Genomic DNA, 23,631 nt, shown 5'->3' with positions numbered 1-23,631 from the left:
ATAAATTGAGAATATCTCCATATAGCTATCAAAATCATTGTTACTCCTTTTAATTGCTTGCTTATGTGTCTAACTTCACTTAAATTTATTCTCAGTTTACTGGTTCATAAAGCAATGGACATAACTTTCCAAACTTAATTCTGTATAATTATGTAACAGAGTAGTTCCATCTTTCCCTACAACACAGATGGCAGCTATTCAGCCCACTAAATATATACTGGATCTCAGAAATTTCCTATTCCTTCAGTAATTTTCCTTGTAACCCCCTCTCTTCACATTCCAGTCAACACCTTCTCACTCCCATGATTCTACCTTTCAACTACAAACAAGATGCAATTTTCAGCAGTCAAGTAACGAGCAACCAGACATCATTAGTATGTTGGGTGGAAACTGGAAGATCTGTCACATGAAGGACATGCAAACTCCACACAGTCAGCACTGGAGATCATGATTGAATCCAGGTTGCTGACACTGTGAGACAGTAGCTCTACTAGCTGTGCAGCTGAGCCACATATGCTAAAGGTCAGCTTTATTTGTCACATGTACATTAAAACATTGAAACATACAGTGAAAAACATCGTTTGTCTGCATCAAATCCAATCAGCAAGGATTATGCTGGGCAGTCCGTAAGTGTCACCACACTTCCGACGGCAGCATAGTATGCCTACAGCTCACTAATCCTAACTGGACATCTTTGGAATGTGGAAGAAACCAGAGCACCCAGAGGAAACCCGCATGGTCATGGGGAGAACAAACAAACACTTTATAGACAGCAGCAAGAATCGAACCCTGATCTTACAGCTGGTACCATAAATGCATTGTGCTAGCCACTGTGCTACTATGCCACCCAAAGGTACCATGCTGCTCAAGATGCATGTCCAAATACAAGCACCTCTTCACACAGCATGAAAGTTTTACAGTTAGCAAGTTATTTTAAAGTTCATCAGTCAAGAAATGGCCTATCAAAATGGATTGCCACATGCCCAATCTTCGTTCAAATTAACTGATGTTATCCAACTGAAACTAAATGGATGAAAATTCTGTAGAGTCCCGAGTGACAGCAGTGAGAGACTCGCTGGTTTCACTCCTACTCATGTCTCTGTAACATTTCTCAACGTCTGCAAGGCAAGTCGAAGAGACAATTGTCTAATATTTTTGAGAAATAATAAATACACTTCATGTAGAGCTTATGAGAAATGAGCTCCAGAAAAGAACACATTCCTCCAATTTTGTTCTATTAATTTTCATTGTTCTTCCTCTTTGCTTGCTGTCAGTCAATACCTGCTTTAGTGCTGAGCGAAGACATACTGGGGTTTAAATTTCTAATGCCATTAACTATCAATTTCCTTCAGAAGAAGATCAAATTTAAACCTATGTCAAAGCCGGAGAGATTTTAAGTGATATTAAATGATCTCTGAAATCAACTGCAGCAGTTCGGAATTCCTAAGCCGGATCCCAAATTTAATTATAATCCAGATGGTTCAAAGCCAAGACAGAAAGAGATAAATTAATTCTGAGTATCCCAAAAGAATATAATTTGTTACTTGTAATTGAGAGCACCCACAGTGAAGTCACCTACAACCAAGGTCTCAAAGGTTGCAATGTCACCTCAAAGGATTCTCACAAGAACAGCCAACTACTGAGCTCATTCAGATTAAATACTTGTAAGGTTGTGGTGATCTTTTCAGTCTCTGTCACATTTACCAGAGCTAGAATCCAAGTTTGGTGATAAATCTTGCTGGATAGCCAAACATAGTGGCTTTATCAGTCACTCATATGCAGTCACAAAGTTCTGCAGAACAAATGTAAACAAAGAACTGAACAAATGCATAAGTAGGCGCCTGGAAAATTGCAAATGTCACCCCCCTCCTTGGTGGGTTTAGATGAACAGCAGAACTAGAAAAGTTTCAGTCAGCAGTCCTGTAAATAAGCAATAAATTCTAAGGGGGTGAAATCCTACACTGTAGTATGAATAATCCGAGACCCAGTGTGGAAACTTCAGTGAAAATTGGCCTCTCCATCATAGAAACAGCGGCACAGGAGTGTAGAGGGCAGTACGGCAGCACGGCAGAGGGCGGAGTGTAACGCTATTACAGCACCAGCGACCCAGGCTCAATTCCGCCACTGTCTGTAAGGAGTTAGTACATTCTCCCCATGACTGTGTGAGTTTCCTCTGAGTGTTCAAGTTTCCTCCCACGTTCAAAGACATACAAAGTTAGCAGGTTAATTGATCACATTGGTGCAATTGGCCTGCACAGGCTAGATGGGCCAGAAGTGTTGTATCTCTAAAATAAATACAAACATTTGTAAAATAAATCAAAATAAATCAGCTTCACCCCACCCCCTCCGGTCTTCTCCTATCATTTTGCAATTTCCCCTCCCCCTCCTACTTTCAAATCTCTTACTATCTTTCCTTTCAGTTAGTCCTGATGAACAGATTCGGCCCGAAACGTCGACAGCGGTTCTCCCTGTAGATGCTGCCTGGCCTGCTCTGTTCCACCAGCATTTTGTGTGTGTTGCTAAAATAAATCAATGTTTTGCTTAAAATAAAAAATCCTCCAAGAGGACCACAACCTTGTTGCTGGGTTTTGAGGTGTGCGCCCCTCAATGACCCAGACAGCTATGCTGGCTGGGTTCAGAAATTCATGCTTCAGCTCTTGGTAGGGTCACCCATGCCAAACAGCTCAAAGGGTAGAGGCCAGAGTAAGAGTGTTCCATCAGTCCTCTGGGTTCAGGCGTCCAGCTCAGGGCTAATATCTCTGATTGGTCAAACAAAACTATTACAGAAACAGCAATGAAGAATCCTGAGTGTGATGGTATTCCCGAGCCTCTACTGTGTGACTGACAGTAGTGACAACCAAGGAAGCTACTGACATGATGAACACTTCCAGAAATGGAGGACCTTCACTGCTACCCTAAATGGCAGTGGCATAACAGGCAGTATGTATGTTAAAATAACGATGTACCAGTGGAGAGTTAGTGTAAGTGCATAAAGGTTCAGTCAGATATGGGATAAAACTAAAATTAGTAAAGGCAGGTGAAGAAAATATCCAGCAATGTCATCTAAAAACCATAATGAATTGAGATGAGAGTACAGTGAGCTTGAACATACATTGATTGATTCATTCATTTACTTATTTACACAGTGAGACACAGTGGGGAATAAAGCCTTTCTGCCCTTCGAGCCGTGCTGACCAGCAACCTTCAAGCCTAATGACGGGATGATTTACACTGACCAATTAACCTCCCAACCAGTACATCTTTGGACTCCGGCAGGAAACCAGAGCAACCGGAGGAAACCCACGCGGTCACAGTTCTGAGTCGTTGGTACTGTAAAGCATTCTGCTAACCACTATGCTACCATGCCTTAACAGTAAAGAATGACAATCACTCTAAAGGGAAGCTTATGTTGGGTTGTTTGTAAGAAGACATTAAAGAATAACATATTAATACAATATATCAGCATCAGCCATACAGCTTTGTTATGCCAAGGCACAACTGCAGACCAGACTGCTTAAAATGATTACTGTGACTGCCTAGCCTTTTCAGTCATATTTATGTGGTTTTAGCTCTTCACTAGGTTTTCCAATGAGAATTCTCTCCATCTGCATGGGAAAGGAAACAGCGTAATCACAATTGGATGGATAACCAGAAATTCATATTTTATTGCTCTGTGCTTTTTTTCATTACTGCTGTAACTTGAGGGCACTATAATACTGGAATTATTTCTCCTTTAACACGAATACATCATGACACATTTCGCATTCTATTCCCTGAACCTATTCCTATGCTTTTTTCAGATAATTTAATGAACACTCAGTGTCCACTTTATTAGGGACCGCCTGTACCTAATAAGGTAGTCACTGTGTACGTTCATGATCTTCTGCTGCTGTGGGCGGCTCCATCCACTTCAAAGCTCCAAGTGTTGTGCATTCAGAGATGCTCTTCTGCACACCACTGTTGTTAATGCTTGGTTATCTGAGTTACTGTTGCCTTCCTGTCAGCTTGAACGAGCCTGGCCATTCTCCTCTGACCTCTATCATTAACAAGGTGTTTTTTTCCCCCCAAAAACTGCCGCTCACTGCAATTTTTTTTGTTTTTCGCACTATTCCCTGTAAATTCTACAGAATGTTGTGTATGAAAACTCCAGGAAATCAGCAGCTTCTGACATACCCAAACCACCCCTTCTGGCACAATGGTCAAAATCACTTCGATCACATTTCTTCCCTTTTCTGATGTTCGGTCTAAACAACAACTGAACCTCTTGACCATGCTTGCACGTTTTTACACACTGAGTTGCTGCCACATGATTTGTTACGTACCCATGACACGTGACAGTGGTACCCTTGTCACGTGACAGGGGTTGAAGTTATACTGGACTTGAGGTAATGGTCTTGTGATGGTGGAGTGACATCATTTTCCCGCCAGTAGAGGTCATGTGACAGGTTTTTTTTACAGGGTATAAAAGGAGGACCCCTCCCTGTGAGGAGGGGCAGTTCGTGGCTGGATTTGCCATGTTGACCATACCATTGCGTGATTTAATGTTATGACGCAGTTTAGTTGAAAGATGAAGTTTTATCTAATGCCTAAAGTTTAAAAGGTCATTGCCAGCAGTTTCTTTATACTACTGCTAGTTGAGAATCAGTGGAGAGTGAAGATCGGAGTTCGGGAGTTAAAAGATCGAGGAGAATCGATTTCGACGGTGAAACAGGTTCGACCTTGTTTGATCCTTATTCGGAAGGAATTCGTTGACTGTTCTCGTGTTAATCCCTGTGAAATAGCAGAAAGGATTGGGAACAGTTCTGTAAAGGAAAAGTCAGTGCCTTTAAGCCGTTTCATTTCCATCTTTGTGGGAAAAAGTTCGATCTTGGGAACCGAAGCAACACGACATGAAAGAGAATTTAAATCGTCTTAAAAAGTCTCTCCCTTAAATGGACTGTGAGCATTTTGAACTTTTGCAATACTACTTTGAAGAACTGTTTTTGCAACATCGCTTTAAGAACTGTTTAAGCTTCATTGCTTTAAGAACTGTTTAAGCTGCCGTACAGCAGCTGATTTCCGGTTACGTTAGTGATTTGTTTACTTTTGGGGGTTTTGTTTTCAGTGTTTAATAAACGTGTTATTTGTTATATAAACCCCTGCCTAACTCATATATTTATTGTTGCTTGAATCCGTAACAGATTGTATTAACAAACAAGGGTACAGGTGTAGCTAATGAAGTGGCCACTGAGTGTAACATCCCATACAGAACTTGCTATAGAGTTTTGAATCTTAAGAACTATTATGTACTTCTCTAAGGGAGTTTACAAAAAAGAGCAATAGTACAATGAGACAAAGCTTACCTTTAGACTGTCGGTCTGCCAGGGGAATGTAGTAATAAACAAGAAAAAAGTAAATTACTGTTAATATAATTCAAGAAAACTGGATCTATCCTGTTGCTCAATTTTAAATAGTGAGAAATTAAACATACTTTGTGAATTAATTCAAAGTTCAAAGTAAATTTGTTATCAAAGTACATATATGTCACTATACACAACCCTGAGATTCATTTTCTTGTGGGCATTCACAGTAGATCCAAGAAACACAACAGAATCAATGAAAGACCACTTCCAACAGACCAGACACACAGCCAATATGCAAAAGAAAACAAACTGTGCAAATACAAAAGAAAAAAAATAAATAAATAAGCAATAAATATTGAGAACATGAGATGCTCTCCACTCCAGTTAATCTACTTAGTTGTAAACTGTGGCTGTAATTATTCACTGGAGCATAGGAGATTTAGATATTTTATAGAGGTGCAGAAAATTATGAGGGTTATAGATAGGGTAAATGCAAGCAGGCTTTTTCCACTGAGGATGGGTGAGACTAGAACTACAGGTCATAAATTAAAGGTGAAAGGTGAAATATTTAAGGGTAACCTGGGGGGGGAATTCTTCACTCAGAGAGTGATGTGTGTGTGCAGTGAACTGCTGGCAGAAATGCTGAATCCAGGTTTGATTTCAACATTTGAGAGAAATTTGGATACGTACAGTATATGGATGGGAAGGATATGGGGGGGCTTTGGTAAAGGTGTGGATCAATGGAACCAAGCAGAATAACAGCCTGGCTCATAGTAGATGGGGCGAAGTACCCTATGATTCTAAGTTTCACTGCATGGGAGCTATATGATGTCCCAGTGGACTGCACATGGGAAAGGAAAAAGAAGTATGAAGCGGGAGAACATGCGTACTGATAAAAGTTTAAACTGTTCACACAAAATACCTCTACAAATTTAACCAGGGTTAAGGCTTCTGCTAAAACAGCAGATGAAATACAGTAGAGTTACCCTATGGAAAATTCAGCACAAAAATTCTCATTGATGTTTACCCACACTAAATTAAATAACCTAACATCCCATATCCTTTCTTGATAGCAGCTTGACTGTGCTTTGACGTCCTGAGCACTCTTTATTCTATCATTTCAGATTCGTGATTTCTCTATGACGCCATTTCCCCATGATCATTACAATCATTATGGTTATTTCAAGTCAGTAAGTGCAGACTTATCTGCATTAATTTGTATCTAAGTCCCTCTGCAGTTTATTGCTATCTTCCATCACTCTACAATGCCCATGTCAATCACCTACATTAATAGTCATGGCTTACACTGTAATGTGCTGCTTTGAGCTCTAAAACATGACTGAGTCATGCAAGATGGTGGAATATAATTCATGTCTTCCTTTTTTTAGCTAGCAGTGAGGAGAAAATTGTGTTCTTGTTTTTTATTCACAAGGGCCAATTCTCTGAGTTCATGTTGCTGCCAGAAAGCACTGCCTGGCAACCATGCCTGGAGGAAAATCAAGGCCAGCAGATTCCTGATCTCCAGATACTCTTTCCCAAAGGACAAACCTCTCACAGGCAGCACAAATGCGGACAATGGGCCCTATAATCTTAAACCTATCCTATCTTTTGCAAAAAAAAATCAAATATTAGTCAGCTTTAAAATGGAACATTTTATATTAAAAAAAAGTTTTGAGTTATTTATCAGTGCTTATTGGATTACTGTGAGAGCAAATAACAGGATTATATATACCACACACCTACTTACAAGATTTATGAAGGAAACAATGCATTTTCAACTGTTGTTGTCTCAATAAGTATGTGGTTGCTTGTCAAAAGTAACCATCCAAAATACTACGGACAATAACTAGAAATGTATATTCTTGGAATTACGGGCATATTTGTGGTTATATGTGCAAGGAAGTGATGTTGGCATTATTGAAGAGGTAGGAGGTGCAGTGCCATTTCCATACATGATCAACATCCTTGTGCTTTAATGTTAATACTGGGACCCTGGGAGAGATCAGTGACTAAGCAGAAGCTTGTGACTTGGGAAAATGTACTCCTCTTCTTCATACTTATTAACATCATCCTATTCAGCATGCTCCATACTTCATTGTGACTCAAACTCTTCTGCTATTTATGTTAATAAGGGTCATGACCTCCTTAAAACAATTAAAAATCCAAAAGCACTATGCTGCTGAGAGTGCATAATAAAAACAGTATTGCTACAAGTACTCAGCAGGACAGGTAGCATTTGTGAAGACACGATGCTTCAGACTGATGACTTCCCATCAGTTCTGGCCAGCTAAATATTTCCAACATTTTTGGTGTATAATTTAAAGAGAAAAAGAAAATCTCTTTATTGAAAGCATAGACAGAGGAATACAATGTTCTATGTTGTACAAGGTAATCCCAAGAATTTTATTGAGCAAGATCATATTCAAACTAATTTCAAAAAATTTGTACATTGTGAATGGCTGATAATAACCCACATATTACAATTATTTATTGAACTTTTAAGCAAGCTTACAAATTTATGAGGGTATACTTGGAATTCTTTAGCCATTGTGACAAAGAATATTCCTATAAAATATAAAGTATAACTGCTGGCCATGGGGTTCTAAGGGTATAAAAGATTACTGCATACCCTGTAGTCACACATAACCGTTTCATCCTGCATCAACAGGGATTTGCTCTGGGAAAAGGTGCTCTCTGGCAATGGATCTATTGGTAGCAGATGAAAACTCCAAGCTTTCGAAGGCAGAAGCTTGAGTTTTGTGGGAGGGAAGCTAGCAACTTAATGTTGTGGTCAGAGACAATGGGAATTAGGCACAGCAGGAGAGAGGCTACATCGGTGCAGCCACCTCACTGCAGGAGGAGAGCAGGTTACGGGTGCTGAGGTTAAATCAAAAAGCAGGAGAAAAACAAGAAGCCTTGAAATTAAACTGTACGCTGATTTTGAAGATTACCCACAATATAAATGTTAATTTTTTACTACTAAGATGAAGTTTCATTTAAATCAACAGCAGCAAATCTGAAAATCTGTATATAGCCTGGTGTTAAGGACAGGAAATATTTCTCTCACAACTGTTTCAACTTAGAAACAGAAATAAGCTTGATTGTGCAACTTACCCACATTAATGACAGGAAAAATTATATCACCATTCCTTTGCTTGGTTTCAATTCGGTCCAATTTCTGAGCTTCATACCGCTTTTGACCTTCCTCTTGCTGTTCTGGACTTGAATACTTTTGAGAGGGGCAAAGGTTGGAATTGGGAGGAACAAAAAGTTCAATGTTTAGTTAATGTAAACTTTCTTTTACAATGCAGCATTTCTTTTTATCATTCTTGAACATCAAACCCATTGCAGTATGCCAATAACTCCTCAGAGAATAATTCTGAAAATCAACGACAATAGTGATTTATAATTAAAGAACAACTTCACCCTCAAGATGCCTCCCATGAGTATTCACATCAGAGTGAGATGCAAGTTGATCAATGCTAAGGAAGCGGTTTTTAAGGTTGCAGAAAGAAATGGTAGAGTGAAGGTTTGAGGGAAGGAATCCCAAATTGTAAGCCGTACAACTATAAAAACATGCAAAAAAATAGCAACAGTAAGTCTAGTGTCCTCTGAAGTCTGCTCTGCTATTCAGTAAGTTCCCAGTGTTCTGACAGTAACCTCAACTCTACATTTTCATCTACTCACAGTGAACTTTTACCTCCTTGTTGATGAACAGTCTATCACTGCCTCGTAAAATTGACGGCCCTTTAAGGAAATGAAAGTATTCTCAGGGGCCAGATATATAAATATTTGGATAGACAGGGACTGATTAGGAATAGTCAACATGACTTTGTGTGTGGCAGGTCATGTCTAACCAATCTTATGGAGATTGTCAAGGAAGTGACTAGGAAAGTTAGTAAAGGCAAAGCAGTAGATATTGTGTTCATGATTTTATCAAGCTCTTTGACAAGGTCCCATGTGGGAGGTTGGTCAAGAAAGTTTAATCACTTGGCATTCAAGATGATGTAGTAAAGTAAATTAGACATTGGCTCATTGGCTTTGTGGGAGAAGGCAGAGGGTGGTAATAGATGGTTGCCTATCAGTCTGGAGGCCTGTGACTAGTGGTGTGCTACAGGGATTGGTGTGGAGTCTACAACAATGATTTTGAAGATAATGTAGTAAGCTGGATCAGCAAATTTGCAGATGACACCATGACAGGGAGCACTGTGGCAATGAGGAAGGCTATCAAAGCTTGGGGCAGGATCTAAGCCTGTTGGAAAAAAGGGCTGAAAAATGGCAGATGGAATTTATTGCAGACAAATGTGAGGTGTTGCACTCTTAGAGGACAAATTAGAATAGGACTTACACAGTGAGTAGTAGAGAGCTAAGGAGTGCAGCAGAACAGATGGATCTGAGAATATAGATCCATAATTCCTTGGAAGTTGTGTCACAGGTAGATATGGTTGTAAAGAGAGCTTTTGGCATATTGGCTTTCATAAATTAAAGTACTGAGTACAGGAGTTGGTATGGTATGTTGAAGTTGTATAAGATGTTGGTGAGGCCCGATTTGGAACATTGTGTTCTGGTCACCTACCTGCAGAAAGGATATCAATAAGGTGGAAAGAGTGCAGAGAAAATTGACAGCCATGTTGCCAAGACATGAAGACCTGGGCTATAGGGAAAGGTTGAATAGGTAATAGAACATAGGAGAATGAGGGGAGATTTGATAGAGATGTACACAATTATGAGCCATATAGATAGAGTAAATGAAAAAAGGCATTTTCCACTGAGGTTGGGTAGGATAGAACTAGAGGCCATGGGTTAAGGGTGAAGGTGAAATGTTTAAGGGGAACATGACAAGAAACTTCTCCACTCAGAGGGTGAAACAAGCTGCCAGTGCAAGTGGTGGATGCAGGGTCAATTCCAACACGTAAGATAGGTACACGAATGAGAGGAAACGAAGGGCTATGGTCCCAGCGCAGGTCGATGGGACTCAACAGACTGACGATTTAGCATGAACCATGTGGACCGAAGGGTCTGCTTCTGTGCTATGGTGTGCTCTGACAAAGATCAATAACGTTCTGAGAGAGAAAAGATCACTTCACATGGGCAATCTTTAAACAGTAAGTCTTGTTCTGGATTTCTAAATTTCAGAAGATGACACATTGTCTCCACAATTAGCCTATATCTTTAAAAAAAAACACAACCCCTACATTGTGCATTCAAACTAATGTGCAAAATACACTGGAACATTTTGGTAACACATCATATAAAATGTCAGCACTTATAGATTACTGCATGCTTCAGTTTTCTGAGTATACAGTGCACCAATAAAATTCCATAGTTAAAACACATTATACTGATAATTTACTAACAAGCATTATTTATAAGCCCGTAAATTTCCAAGATAGTGCACAGGGTTCATTTCAACTTTTGGCACAGTATGGAATGAATAATGGCTGAGTACACCAAGCTGCTTCCTGAGCAACAGCTTAGAGTCTATGTCACAGTTGCATTGATCAAACAAGGTACATGACTCACACTAATGGTGAGAGGCATTCTAACAACTGGGGCAGATAGTAAGATTGCTGACGAGGTTACGCAGGGTGAGGTGTAAACAGCAAAGTAACAGACATTTTTGTGGAGCCTGTAGGAACATTCTTCCTACTGATCCCAAAAACACTGATGGTGACAAGGAATTTTAAGACTCACCTAAGAAATTCAAGATTAATTATTGTCATTCTTCAGTAAACAAGTGTAAAGGAGAACAAAGGAGTTATTGTTACTCTGCATCTGATGCAAAATTAAAAAACACAATCAGCATAAAATATACAATAACTATAAATATAAAAGCAATAATATATATCACAATATATGCATAATTTCCAAATGTGGCCATTTATACATATATTGGGTGGCGAGGTGGAGATACATCTCTACCAAAGGAGGTGTAATGCCAGCCGGTGGTGTAGAGACATGCGCACCGGATTTCAAGGCAAGTGGTCTTGGGTTTGAATCAGGCGGCTCCTTGCACACTTTCCATCCATGCAGGGTTGAGTGTTGAGCTAGCAACTCGGCCACGATAAAAACAGACAAACGCTAAAGAAACGGCAAAGTTACTGCCCAATGCGCCACAAAGTGCAGAAAGGAACACCAACAACAACAAAGTAGGTATAAGGCACTCTTTCCCTCCGCTCGCCTGCAGGTCACCATTGGGCGAGGTGTAGCACCGATTGGGATCACACGGAGCCACGGGATCAGGTAGTGGATGGTCGTATGAGCAGCTGATGCATATCACAAGTCCTGGACATGTGAACCCTGACGCCAGGCAGACAGTCTCTGAAGAGAATTGATAACGGCTGGGGTTACCTGTCTTGTAAAGACATTGTCATGAAGAAGGCAATGGGAAACCATTTCTGTAGAACTTGCCAAGAATAATCATGGTCATGGACCATGATTCCCCACTCATAAGACAGGGCGCATAATGATGATGATGTTTATATACGCAAGATTAACTTACATACATAGGCTGATTGCATGTACCTAAAATGAAACGAGGTGCAGTTATATCTGAACATAAAGTGACGCTGACAGGAAATGATAATGACTGAGGCAATGTAGCGGTGGTGGGGGTTGCTGAGGTAGATTAATGGGTGGAGGTGTTGAAATGCCTGAAAGCCTGGATGAAGTAACTGTTTTCGAGTCTACTAGATGATGTGTAGCTTTTTCCCAGATGGGAGTAGGACAAACAGTCCACAAGCAGGGATCTTCATGACAGGACTCTAGCAGTTTTTTTTAAGGACCACCAGCTTGGCTATTGCAGCTAATGAATACAATTCTACATTAAATTACAGTGTCTTTTCTACAGCGCAAGAGCAAGGATTTGAGTTCCGTGTAAACCTCATCTTTGAGTTTGACAGCAATGTTCCCAAAGTAAAAACAAGGCTTCCTCTTGACATTATTAGGTCATGGGAACTGATCTGGGTGTGAGATGTAATGGAAATTTGGAGTAATAATGGGAGGACTGAACCAAGCATCCAAAGTTCAATGAGGGGGCATGCAGTCTGGTGCTGATATAAAACCACACATTCTTCAGAGTGGAAGTACCTCATTTTTTGGAGGCGTTATTCTGGGGAAGATACAGTTACACTGGCATTTTCTGGATATTTACCAAATCTTTTCAACTATATATTTGCACAGCAATTTATAATATTATTTAGTCATTTAAGTTCTGCAGCAAGGTAGGATTGATAACCATGGACACATTTCTATCCAGTTATGCTGATTGCACATCGATCATCATATTTTTTTAAAAATCCTAACAGATTGGCAAAATATCTACATTGAAATCCTTCCTTTTCTGTAACAACAAATATGCACTTCTGGTCAGATAGGAGGGAGCATTTCTTTAACAAAAAATTAAACAAAACATGGTCTCTGTGGATGTAAAAACTATAAGACAATAAGAGAAGTTCAAGTTCATTGCCATCTGACTGTGTGTGTGTGTGTGTGTGTGTTAGTTATTCATATATATAAAACAAAATTCTTCTGGACTACAGTGCACCCACAAAAGATATATCACACAATGCACATAAAGCAAAATATTACCATAAATAAGTTAATAAATATGTAATTCAAAATGCATGCAGTGAGCAGCACAGGTAAACAGTAAACAGGAAACAGCTTGTGTCCTAGAGACAAGACCTCAGTGATGACAGGGTATTCATTAGTCTCACAGCCTGGGGGAAGAAGCTGTTACCCTCTCTGCCAGTCCTATTCCTGATGCTTCTGTACCTCCTTCCTGGCAGTAGTGGGTCAAAGAGATTGTGGGATGGGTGATAGGAGTCCTTGATATTGATTCGGGCCCTTCATCTGAAATCCTGCAGGTAAATGTCACAAATAGGGGGGAGGAGACACCAGGGATACTTTCGGCAGTTTTTTACTATCCTCTGTAGGGTCTTGCGATCCAATGTCTTGCATTGTCCAAACCGTATAATGATGCAGTCAGGTAAGTTGTCAGAATGTGGGGCAGAGAACCTTGCACACTTCAATCTCCTCAGAAAATATAGGCGCTACTGTGCCTTCTTCACAAGTGAGGAGGTGCTGTGAGTCCAGGTTAGATCATCTGTTATGTACACACCAGGGAACTTTGTGCTCTTCACTCTCTCTACAGAGAGCCGTTGATGTGTCATGGAAAGCGATCGACCTTTGTCTTCCTGAAGTCCACAATCATCTGTCTTGTCCATGTTGAGACTCAGGTTGCTGGTCTCACACCATTTCTCAAGCCTCTCTATCTCCTCCCTGTATGCCGACTCATCATTGTTGATAATGAGGCCAACCACTGTTCTATCATCAGTGAACTTGATAATCTGGTTTGAGCTGTACCTGGCAGTGCAGTTGTGATTCAACAGTCTGAACAGCAGTGGGATAGGCACACAGCTCTGGGGGGCATCAGTGCTCAGCATGATGGAGCTTGAGATGTTACTGATAACAAAACCATAAGACATAAGAGCAAAATTAGGCCATTTGGCCCATAAATTATATTCCAACATTCCATTATGGCTGATTTATTAACCCTCTCAATCCCATTCTCCTACCTTCTCTCCATAACCTTTGACACCCTGACTAATCAAAACCCTTTCAACCTCCTCTTTAAATATATTCAATGACTTAGTCTCTACAGCCATCGTAGCAATGAATTTCAGAGATTTGGTGAAGAAATTCCTCCACATTTCTGTTCTAAATGGACATCTCTCTATTCTGAGTCTGTGCCTCTGATCCTATAGGAGCCATCCATCCCAAATCCACTCGAAACACACCTTTCAATATTTGATAAGTTTAAATGACATCACCCTCTCATTCTTCTAAACTCCAGCAAATAAACAACCAGATCATCAAACGCTTCTCATACGATAACCTTTCATTCCCTGAATCATTCTCATGAACATCCTTTGGACTGTCTCCAATGTCAACACATCCTTTCTTAGATAAAGGGCCCAACACTGCTCACAATACTCCAAGTGTGTTCTGACTAATGCCTCAGCATTATATCCTTGTTCTTATATTCTACTACTCACGAAATGAATGCTAACATTGCATTTGTCTTCCTTACCACTGACTCAGCCTATGTATATACTTCCTGACTATGTATCTATATCCCTACACTATATTCCATCTGCCACAGCTTTGCCAATTCTCCCAATCTGTCCAAGTCCTTCTGCAGATTCCCTGCTTCCTCCACCTACCTTTGTATCATCTGCAAACTTGGCCACAAAGCCATCAATTCTGTCATCCAAATCACTGACCTATAACATGAAAAGAAGCTCTCACAGCACCGACCCCTGTGGAACACCAGTAATCAGCGCCAGCCAACCAGAAAAGGATCCCTTTATTCTCACTCTTTGCCTTCTGACACTCAGCCAGTCTTCTAACCATACATGTATCTTTGCTGTAATATCATGGGCTCACGTCTTGTTAAGCAGCCTCATGGTAGCACCTCATCAAAGGCCTTCTGAAAATCCAAGTAAAGAACATTCACTGACTCTCCTTTGTCTATCTTGGCTGCTATTTCCTCGAAGAATTACAACAAATTTGTCAGGCAAACCATGCTAAATCTGGCCTATTTTGTCATGTGCCACCAAATACCCTGAAGCCTCATTCTTAATAATGGACTCTCATGTCTTCCCAACCGGTGAAGTCAGGCTAACTTGCCTAGAATTTCCTTTCTTCTGCCTCCCTCTCTTCTTAAAGAGTGGAGTGACATTTATAAATTTCCAGTCCTCCAAAACCACTCCAGAATCTAGCGATTTTTCAAAGTTCATTGATAATACTTCCATAATCTCTTCAGCTACCTCTTTCAGATCCCTGGGGCATGGTCCATCTGGTCCAAGTGACTTCTACTTTTCAGCTTTCCAAGCACCTTCTTTGTAATAATAGCAAAGGCACTCACTACTGGCCCCTGACACTCCAGAAATTCTATTATACTGCTACTGTCTTCCACAGTGAGGACTGGCGCAAAATACTTAAGTTCATTTGTCACTTCTTGTCCCCCCCATTACGACCTCTCCCGCATCATTTTCCAGTGATGTGATATCCAATCTTGCCTCTCTTTTACTCTTTATATATCTGATAAAACTTCTGGTATCCTCTTTTATATTATATTTTATATTTTACATTTCATCTTTTATCCCCTTATGTTTTTTCTAGTTCCCTTCTGTTGGTTTTTAAAAGCTTCACAATCCCCTGTCTTCCCACTCATTTTTGCTCTATTATATGTCCTACTTTTTGCTCTCATGTTGTTTTTGACTTCCATTGTCAGCAATGGTTGTGTCATCCTTCCTTCAGAGTATACCTTTTTCTTTGTTATGTATCTATCCTGCATTTTCCAAACTGCCCCCAGACACCCAGCCATCCCTGCTCTGCTGTCATCCCTGCTAGTGTCTCCTTCTAATCAATTTTGGTCAGCACCTCTCTCATGCCACTGTAATTCCCTTTACTTCTCTGTAATACTGGTAGATTACACTTTAGCTTCTTCCTCTCAAACTGCAGGATGAATTCTATCATATTATACCTCTTCAGGATTCCTTTGCCTTAAGCTCCTGAATCAAACCTGGTTCTTTGCACAATCCAAAATTGCTTTCCCCTAGAGGGCTTAACCATAAGTTGCTCTAAAAAGCCATCTCATCAGCATTGTATAAATCCCTCTCTTGTGATCCAACACCAACCTGATTTTTGCTAGCAATACACACAAAATGCTGCCTGATCTGTGGAGGTCTTCCAGCATTTCATGTGTGTTGCTTGGATTTCCAGCATCTGCAGACTTTCTCATGTTACTGATTTCCCCAATCTACCTGCATATTGAAATCCCCCATCACTTTTGTAACATTTCCCTTTTTACATTTCTTTTATATCTCTTATTGTAATTTGCATCCCACATCCTGGTTACTATTTGGAGGGCTGTATATAACTCCCATCAGTGTCTTTTTACCCTTGCTGTTTCTAAAGTCTACACACGAGGTCTCTATATCTTCCAATTGTATGTCAACTCTTTCTAAAGATTTGATTTCATTGTTTACCAAAAGAGCCACCACACTCCTTCCACATACCTGCCTGACCTTTCGATACAATGTGTATCCTTGGATGTTAAGCTCCCAACTATAATCTTTCTACACAACTCAGAGATGCTCATGTCTTATCTAGCAATCTCTATTTCTACAAGAGCATCCACCTTATTCGGTATACTACCTGCATTCAAATATAACACCATCAATCGTATGTTCATCATCCTTTCCAATTTTGTACTCACGTTACACTTCAACTCATTCCATGACTGCAATTTTGTCCTTCCTCACAGTGACACTACACACTGCCTCTGCTTGCATGCCAACTGCCCCATCCTCAGCTCTATCATTCCAGTTCCCAACCCCACTGCCAAATTAGTATAAACACTGCTCAACAACTCCAGTAAGGCTGCTCACAAGGTTATTAGTCCTCCTCGGGATCAAGTGTAACCCACCCTTTTTGTACTATTCATACCTTCTCCGGAAGAGATCCCAATGATATTGGGATCAAAAGGCTTTTGACAAGGTCCCACACAGGAGATTAGTGTGTAAACTTAAAGCACACAATATTGGAGGTATGGTATTGATGTGGATAGAGAATTGGTTGGCAGACAAGAAGAAAAGAGTGGGAGTAAACGGGACCTTTTCAGAATGGCAGGCAGTGACTAGTGGGGTATCGCAAGGCTCAGTGCTGGGACCCCAGTTGTTTACAATATATATTAATGATTTAGATGAGGGAATTAAATGCAGCATCTCCAAGTTTGCGGATGACACGAAGCTGGGCGGCAGTGTTAGCTGTGAGGAGGATGCTAAGAGGATGCAAGGTGACTTGGATAGGTTAGGTGAGTGGGCAAATTCATGGCAGATACAATTTAATGTGGATAAATGTGAGGTTATCCACTTTGGTTGCAAGAACAGGGAAACAGATTATTATCTGAATAGTGGCCGATTAGGAAAAGGGGAGATGCAACGAGACCTGGGTGTCATTGTACACCAGTCATTGAAGGTGGGCATGCAGGTGCAGCAGGCGGTGAAAAAGGCAAATGGTATGTTGGCATTCATAGCAAAAGGATTTGAGTACAGGAGCAGGGAGGTTCTACTGCAGTTGTACAAGGCCTTGGTGAGACCGCACCTAGTGCAGTTTTGGTCCCCTAATCTGAGGAAAGACATTCTTGCCATAGAGGGAGTACAGAGAAGGTTCACCAGATTGATTCCTGGGATGGCAGGACTTTCATATGAAGAAAGACTGGAACGATTAGGGTTATACTCACTGGAATTTAGAAGATTGAGGGGGGATCTTATTGAAACGTATAAAATTCTAAAGGGATTGGACAGGCTAGATGCAGGAAGATTGTTTCCGATGTTGGGGAAGTCCAGAACAAGGGGTTACAGTTTAAGGATAAAGGGGAAGCCTTTTAGGACCAAGATGAAGAAAAACTTCTTCACACAGAGAGTGGTGAATCTGTGGAATTCTCTGCCACAGGAAACAGTTGAGGCCGGTTGATTGGCTATATTTAAGAGGGGGTTAGATATGGCCCTTGTGGCTAAAGGGATCAGGGGGTATGGAGAGAAAGCAGGTACAGGGTTCTGAGTTGGATGATCAGCCATGATCATACTGAATGGCGGTGCAGGCTCGAAGGGCCGAATAGCCTACTCCTGCACCTGTTTTCTATGTTTCTATGATCCAGAAACCTGAAGCCTTGCCCCCTGCACCAGCTCCTCAGCCACATATTTCTTGTCCAAATCATCCTATTCTTACCCTCACTGGTGCATGGCACAGGCAGCAGTCCAGAGATTACTACCATGAAAGCTTTACAGCCTTTGTTCATCCTGCAGCATGTGGGAAATCAGGGATAATTCCAGTGTCCCTGACGACTACATGTGCAGGAAGTGTGTCCAGCTGCAGCTTCTGGCAGACCGCATTGAGCAGCTGGAGCTGCGACTGGATTCATACTGGAGCATCCACGATACTGAGAAAGTCGTGAATAGCACGTTCAGTGAGTTGGCCACACCGCAGGTAAAGGCTAAACAGGCAGAAAGGGAAGGGGTGGTCACTAGACAGCGTAGCAGTAGGCAGGTAGTGCAGGAGTCCCCTGAGGTCATCTCCCTCCTAAACAGATATACTGTTTTGGATACTGTTGGGGGAGATGTCTCATCAGGGGAAGGCAGTAGCAGCTGAGTTCATGGCACCATGGGTGGCTCTGCGGCACAGGAGGGAAGGAAAAGGAGTGGGAGAGCTATAGTGATAGGGGATTCGATTGTAAGGGGAATAGATAGGCCCTTCTGCGGCCGCAAACGAGACTCCAGGATGGTACGTTGCCTTCCTGGTGCAAGGGTCAAGGATGTCTCTGAGCGGCTGCAGGACATTCTGGAGTGGGAGGGTGAACAGCCAGTGGTCGTGGTGCACATAGGTACCAACGATATAGGTAAAAAACGGGATGAGGTCCTACAAGGTGAATTTAAGGAGTTAGGAGATAAACTAAAAAGTAGGACCACAAAGGTAATAATCTCTGGATTACTACCGGTGCCACGTGCTAGTCAGAGTAGAAATAAGAGGATATTTCAGATGAATACGTGGCTTGAAAAAAGTGCAGAGAGACAGAGGGGTATAAAATGAGGGTAGAAGCAAAAAGTAATAAGGTGAAAAGTAAAAGTGGAAGGCAGGCAAATCCAGGGCAAAACGCAAAAAGGGCCACTTTTCAACATAATTGTACAAGGGCTAAGAGTGTTGTAAAAACAAGTCTGAAGACTTTGTGTGTCAATGTGAGGTGCATTCGTAACAAGGTGGATGAATTGAATGTGCAGATAGTTATTAATGAATATGATATAGTTGAGATCACAGAGACATGGCTCCAGGGTGACCAAGGATGGGAGCTCAACATCCAGGGATATTCAATATTCAGGAGAGATAGACAGGAAAGAAAAGGAGGTGGGGTACCATTGCTGGTTAGAGAGGAGATTAACGCAATAGAAAGGAAGGACATTAGCCTGGAGGATGTGGAATCGATATGGGTAGAGCTGCATAACACTAAGGGGCAGAAAACGCTGGTGGAAGTTGTGTACAGGCCACTTAACAGTAGTAGTGAGGTTGGGGATGGCATTAAACAGGAAATTAGAAATGCGTGCAATAAAGGAACAGTAGTTATAATGGGTGACTTCAATCTACATATAGATTGGGTGAACCAAATTGGTAAGGGTGCCGAGGAAGAGGATTTCTTGGAATATATGCGGGATGGTTTTCTGAACCAACATGTCAAGGAACCAACTAGAGAGCAGGCCATTCTAGATTGGGTATTGAGCAATGAGGAAGGGTTAATTAGCAATCTTGTCATGCGAGGCTCCTTGGGTAAGAGTGACCATAATATGGTGGAATTCTTCATTAAGATGGAGAGTGACATAGTTAATTCAGAAACAAAGGTTCTGAACTTAAAGAAGGGTAACTTTGAAGGTATGAGACGTGAATTAGCTAAGATAGACTGGCAAATGATACTTAAAGGGTTGACGGTGGATATGCAATGGCAAGCATTTAAAGATCGCATGGATGAACTACAACGATTGTTCATCCCAGTTTGGCAAAAGAATAAACCAGGGAAGGTAGTGCACCCGTGGCTGACAAGGGAAATTAGGGATAGTATCAAGTCCAAAGAAGAAACATATAAATTAGCCAGAAAAAGCAGCACACCTGAGGACTGGGAGAAATTCAGAGTCCAGCAGAGGAGGACAAAGGGCTTAATTAGGAAAGGGAGAAAAGATTATGAGAGAAAGCTGGCAGGGAACATAAAAACTGACTGCAAAAGCTTTTATAGATATGTGAAAAGAAAAAGATTGGTCAAGACAAATGTAGGTCCCTTACAGTCAGAAATGGGTGAATTGATCATAGGGAACAAGGACATGGCAGACCAATTGAATAACTACTTTGGTTCTGTCTTCATTAAGGAGGACATAAATAATCTTCCGGAAATAGTAAGGGACCGAGGGTCTAGTGAGATGGGGGAACTGAGGAAATACATGTTAGTAGGGAAGTGGTGTTAGGTAAATTGAAGAGATTAAAGGCAGATAAATCCCCAGGGCCAGATGGTCTGCATCCCAGAGTGCTTAAGGAAGTAGCCCAAGAAATAGTGGATGCATTAGTGATAATTTTTCAAAACTCCTTAGATTCTGGATTAGTTCCTGAGGATTGGAGGGCGGCTAATGTAACTCCACTTTTTAAAAAAGGAGGGAGATAAAAACCGGGGAATTATAGACCGGTTAGTCTGACATCGGTGGTGGGGAAAACGCTAGAGTCGGTTATCAAAGATGTGATAACATCTGAATGGTGGCCGATTAAGAAAAGGGGAGGTGCAACGAGACCTGGGTGTCATTGTACACCAGTCATTGAAGGTGGGCATGCAGGTACAGCAGGCAGTGAAAAGGGCAAATGGTATGTTGGCATTCATAGCAAAAGGATTTGAGTACAGGAGTGGGGAGATTCTACTGCAGTTGTACAAGGCCTTGGTGAGACCGCACCTAGTGCGGTTTTGGTTCCCTAATCTGAGGAAAGACATTCTTGCCATAGAGGGAGTACAAAAAAGGTTCACCAGATTGATTCCTGGGATGGCAGGACTTTCATATGAAGAAAGACTGGATCGACTAGGCTTATACTCACTGGAATTTAGAAGATTGAGGGGGGGATCTTATTGAAACGTATAAAATTCTAAAGGGATTGGACAGGCTAGATGCAGGAAGATTGTTTCCGATGTTGGGGAAGTCCAGAACGAGGGGTCACAGTTTAAGGATAAAGGGGAAGCCTTTTAGGATCGAGATAAGGAAAAACTTCTTCATACAGAGAGTGGTGAATCTGTGGAATTCTCTGCCACAGGAAACAGTTGAGGCCGGTTCATTAGCTATATTTAAGAGGAAGTTAGATATGGCCCTTGTGGCTAAAGGGATCAGGGGGTATGGAGAGAAAGCAGGTACAGGGATCTGAGTTGGATGATCAGCCATGATCATACTGAATGGTGGTGCAGGCTCAAAGGCCCGAATGGCCTACTCCTGCACCTATTTTCTATGCTTCTACCTAACTCCCTTTATTTTCTCTTCAGGACCTCCTCCCATTTCCTACCTATATCATTGGTAACCATATGTAGCAAGACTTCTACACCCTCCGCCTTCTAAGGCTGTGGTCTCAACCTGAGACACCTGGGTTTTTTTTCCCACATCCACAGAGCCTCCTGTCTGCTCCTCTAACTATGGAATCCCCTATCACTACTGCACTTCTCTTCTCTCCACTTCCCTTCTGAGCCATATCACCAAACACAGTGGCACATACCTGCTTGCTGCAGCTTATTGCGGGGAACAGCCACAGGGGTACTCTGCATTGGTTGGCCATTCCCCTTCCCTCTCCTGACAGTCACCCAAGTACCTGCCTCTTGCAACTTAGGGGCAACCGACTCTCTATAGTTCCTATCTATCACCTTTTCATTCTCCCATATGACCTGAAGGTCATCAAGTTGCAGGTCCAGTTCCTGAATACAATCTCTAAGGAGCTGCCTCGATGCACATCATATAGACGTAGTTATCAGGGAGACTGGAGGTCTCCCAGAGCTTCCACATCTCACATGAAGAACAAACCATTAACTCTGGACCCATTCTCAGCACACTAGCTATGTATTAATAGACAAAGAATGAGAAAGCTAAAGTCCATGGATAACATCGTAGCATATGAGGTATCGTTTTTTTAGATAAGACAGGACGAGTGTAGGGCCAAGACTATGGCATCATCAGTGGTCCAATTTGAGTAGTAGGTGAACTGGAAAGGGTGCAATGTAGTGGGAAGGTGGAATTTTATACGATCCATTACTGGCCACTCAAGCACTTCATGATTGTTGAAGTCAATGCGGTAATAGTTTGGGCTAGTTACCATCGCTCTAGAACATAGAACAATACAGCACATTACAGGCCATTCAGCCCACAATGTTGTACTGACCCTTAAACCTTGCCTCCCATATAACCCTCCACCTTAAATACATTCTTGAGCACCGGAGTGATTGTGGCTGACTGGAAGTCTGCAGGAACAGTGGACTATGTCAAAGAGATGCTAAGGATGCAATTAAGCTGGCCTGCACAGTCCCTCAGCACCTGACCAGGTACGTTATCTGGCCCTGAACTTTTGCGTGAGTTTAGCCTCGCTAGGATCCTCCTCACCTTGGCTGTTCCTCAAGTGGAGAGGGGGCCTTCCTCGATATCGCATCATTCAATGCGTCAAACCATGCAATGAAGGTGTAGAAGCAGAAGCAGGTTATTTGGCCTGTCAGGTCTGCTCCACCATTCGACTATGGCTAATTTATTTTCCCTTTCAATCCCATTCTTCTGCTTTCTCCCGGTAACCTTTGACATCCTTACTAATCAAGAACCTGTCTATCGCTGCTTTAAATACTTCCAACAGTGTGTCCTCCCCAGCCATCTGTGGCAATGAATTCCACAGATTCACCACCATCAGCCTGAAGAAATTCTTCCTCATCTCTGTTCAAAGGAATGTATTTCTATTCGGAAGCCGACTCGTGAAGATCAAAGATGCACTATTAGACCGATTAATTTTTTATTTATGTTGCACAGTAACAGACCCTGCCAGTCCAACAATCCTGTGCCACCCAATTACATGCACGTGACCAATTAACCTACAAACTGTTTATTTTGTAATGTGGGAGGAAACCAGAGCACCCGGAGGAAACCCTGGCAGAACAGACTCTTTACAGACAGCAGCAGAAATGAACCCAGATCACCAGTCCTGTAACAGCATAACAGTAACTGCTACGCCACAGTGATTATGCACCTATTTTGCTATTCCATCTTTCAGTTTTGATATAACCTGCTATATTGTTCAGTTTTGCTTTGAAACAGTAAATTGTCTAATCTCAGCAGTCATTTACTCGAAGTGGCCACTCAGCGTTGCCCCACTACCCACAAGCCTTCCTATAACATTCTTCTCCAAATAGGAAAAAAACATATTCCAGCTGAGATGAAATGCACTTTTTCCAACAGTCAAATGGGTCTGAATAAAGTTAAAATTTCAACAATCTCAAATGAGAGGAGTTGAATAAATTAGATAATCAAAAGAAATGAATGGGAATGAAATGGGAAAATTAAGAGTTTGAAAGCTGAACTCAAAGGAAGGTGTTCCACTTTGGCAGTTTTCATATTTTTGTTAAACAGGTGAGTCAAACCTGTCAGTATTGTTCTGCATCAAAACCTTACTGTCACATTCTGTT

The 23,631-nt window shown here is 41.5% G+C and overlaps 1 protein-coding gene across 3 annotated transcripts in view; it reads right to left on the bottom strand.

Annotated features, from left to right (window-relative positions):
• acot7 (acyl-CoA thioesterase 7) overlaps positions 1-23,631 on the bottom strand; it is a 273,337-nt gene that overhangs the window by 159,694 nt on the left and 90,012 nt on the right. For 2 of the 3 annotated variants that reach the window (XM_073032128.1, XM_073032130.1), the window contains exons 5-6: positions 8,457-8,571; positions 5,343-5,357 (exon numbers count right to left, since the gene is read on the bottom strand). In XM_073032128.1, coding sequence (XP_072888229.1) covers positions 5,343-5,357; positions 8,457-8,571 — 130 coding nt within the window. The remainder of the gene's footprint in view (positions 1-5,342; positions 5,358-8,456; positions 8,572-23,631) is intronic. The other variant, XM_073032129.1, reaches the window with a different exon arrangement.

Source organism: Hemitrygon akajei, chromosome 29, assembly GCF_048418815.1.
Source record: "Hemitrygon akajei chromosome 29, sHemAka1.3, whole genome shotgun sequence".
Lineage (NCBI taxonomy): Eukaryota > Metazoa > Chordata > Chondrichthyes > Myliobatiformes > Dasyatidae > Hemitrygon > Hemitrygon akajei.
The sequence above is the reverse complement of the archived record's forward strand: the minus strand, read 5'-3'. Positions and strand labels throughout refer to the sequence as shown.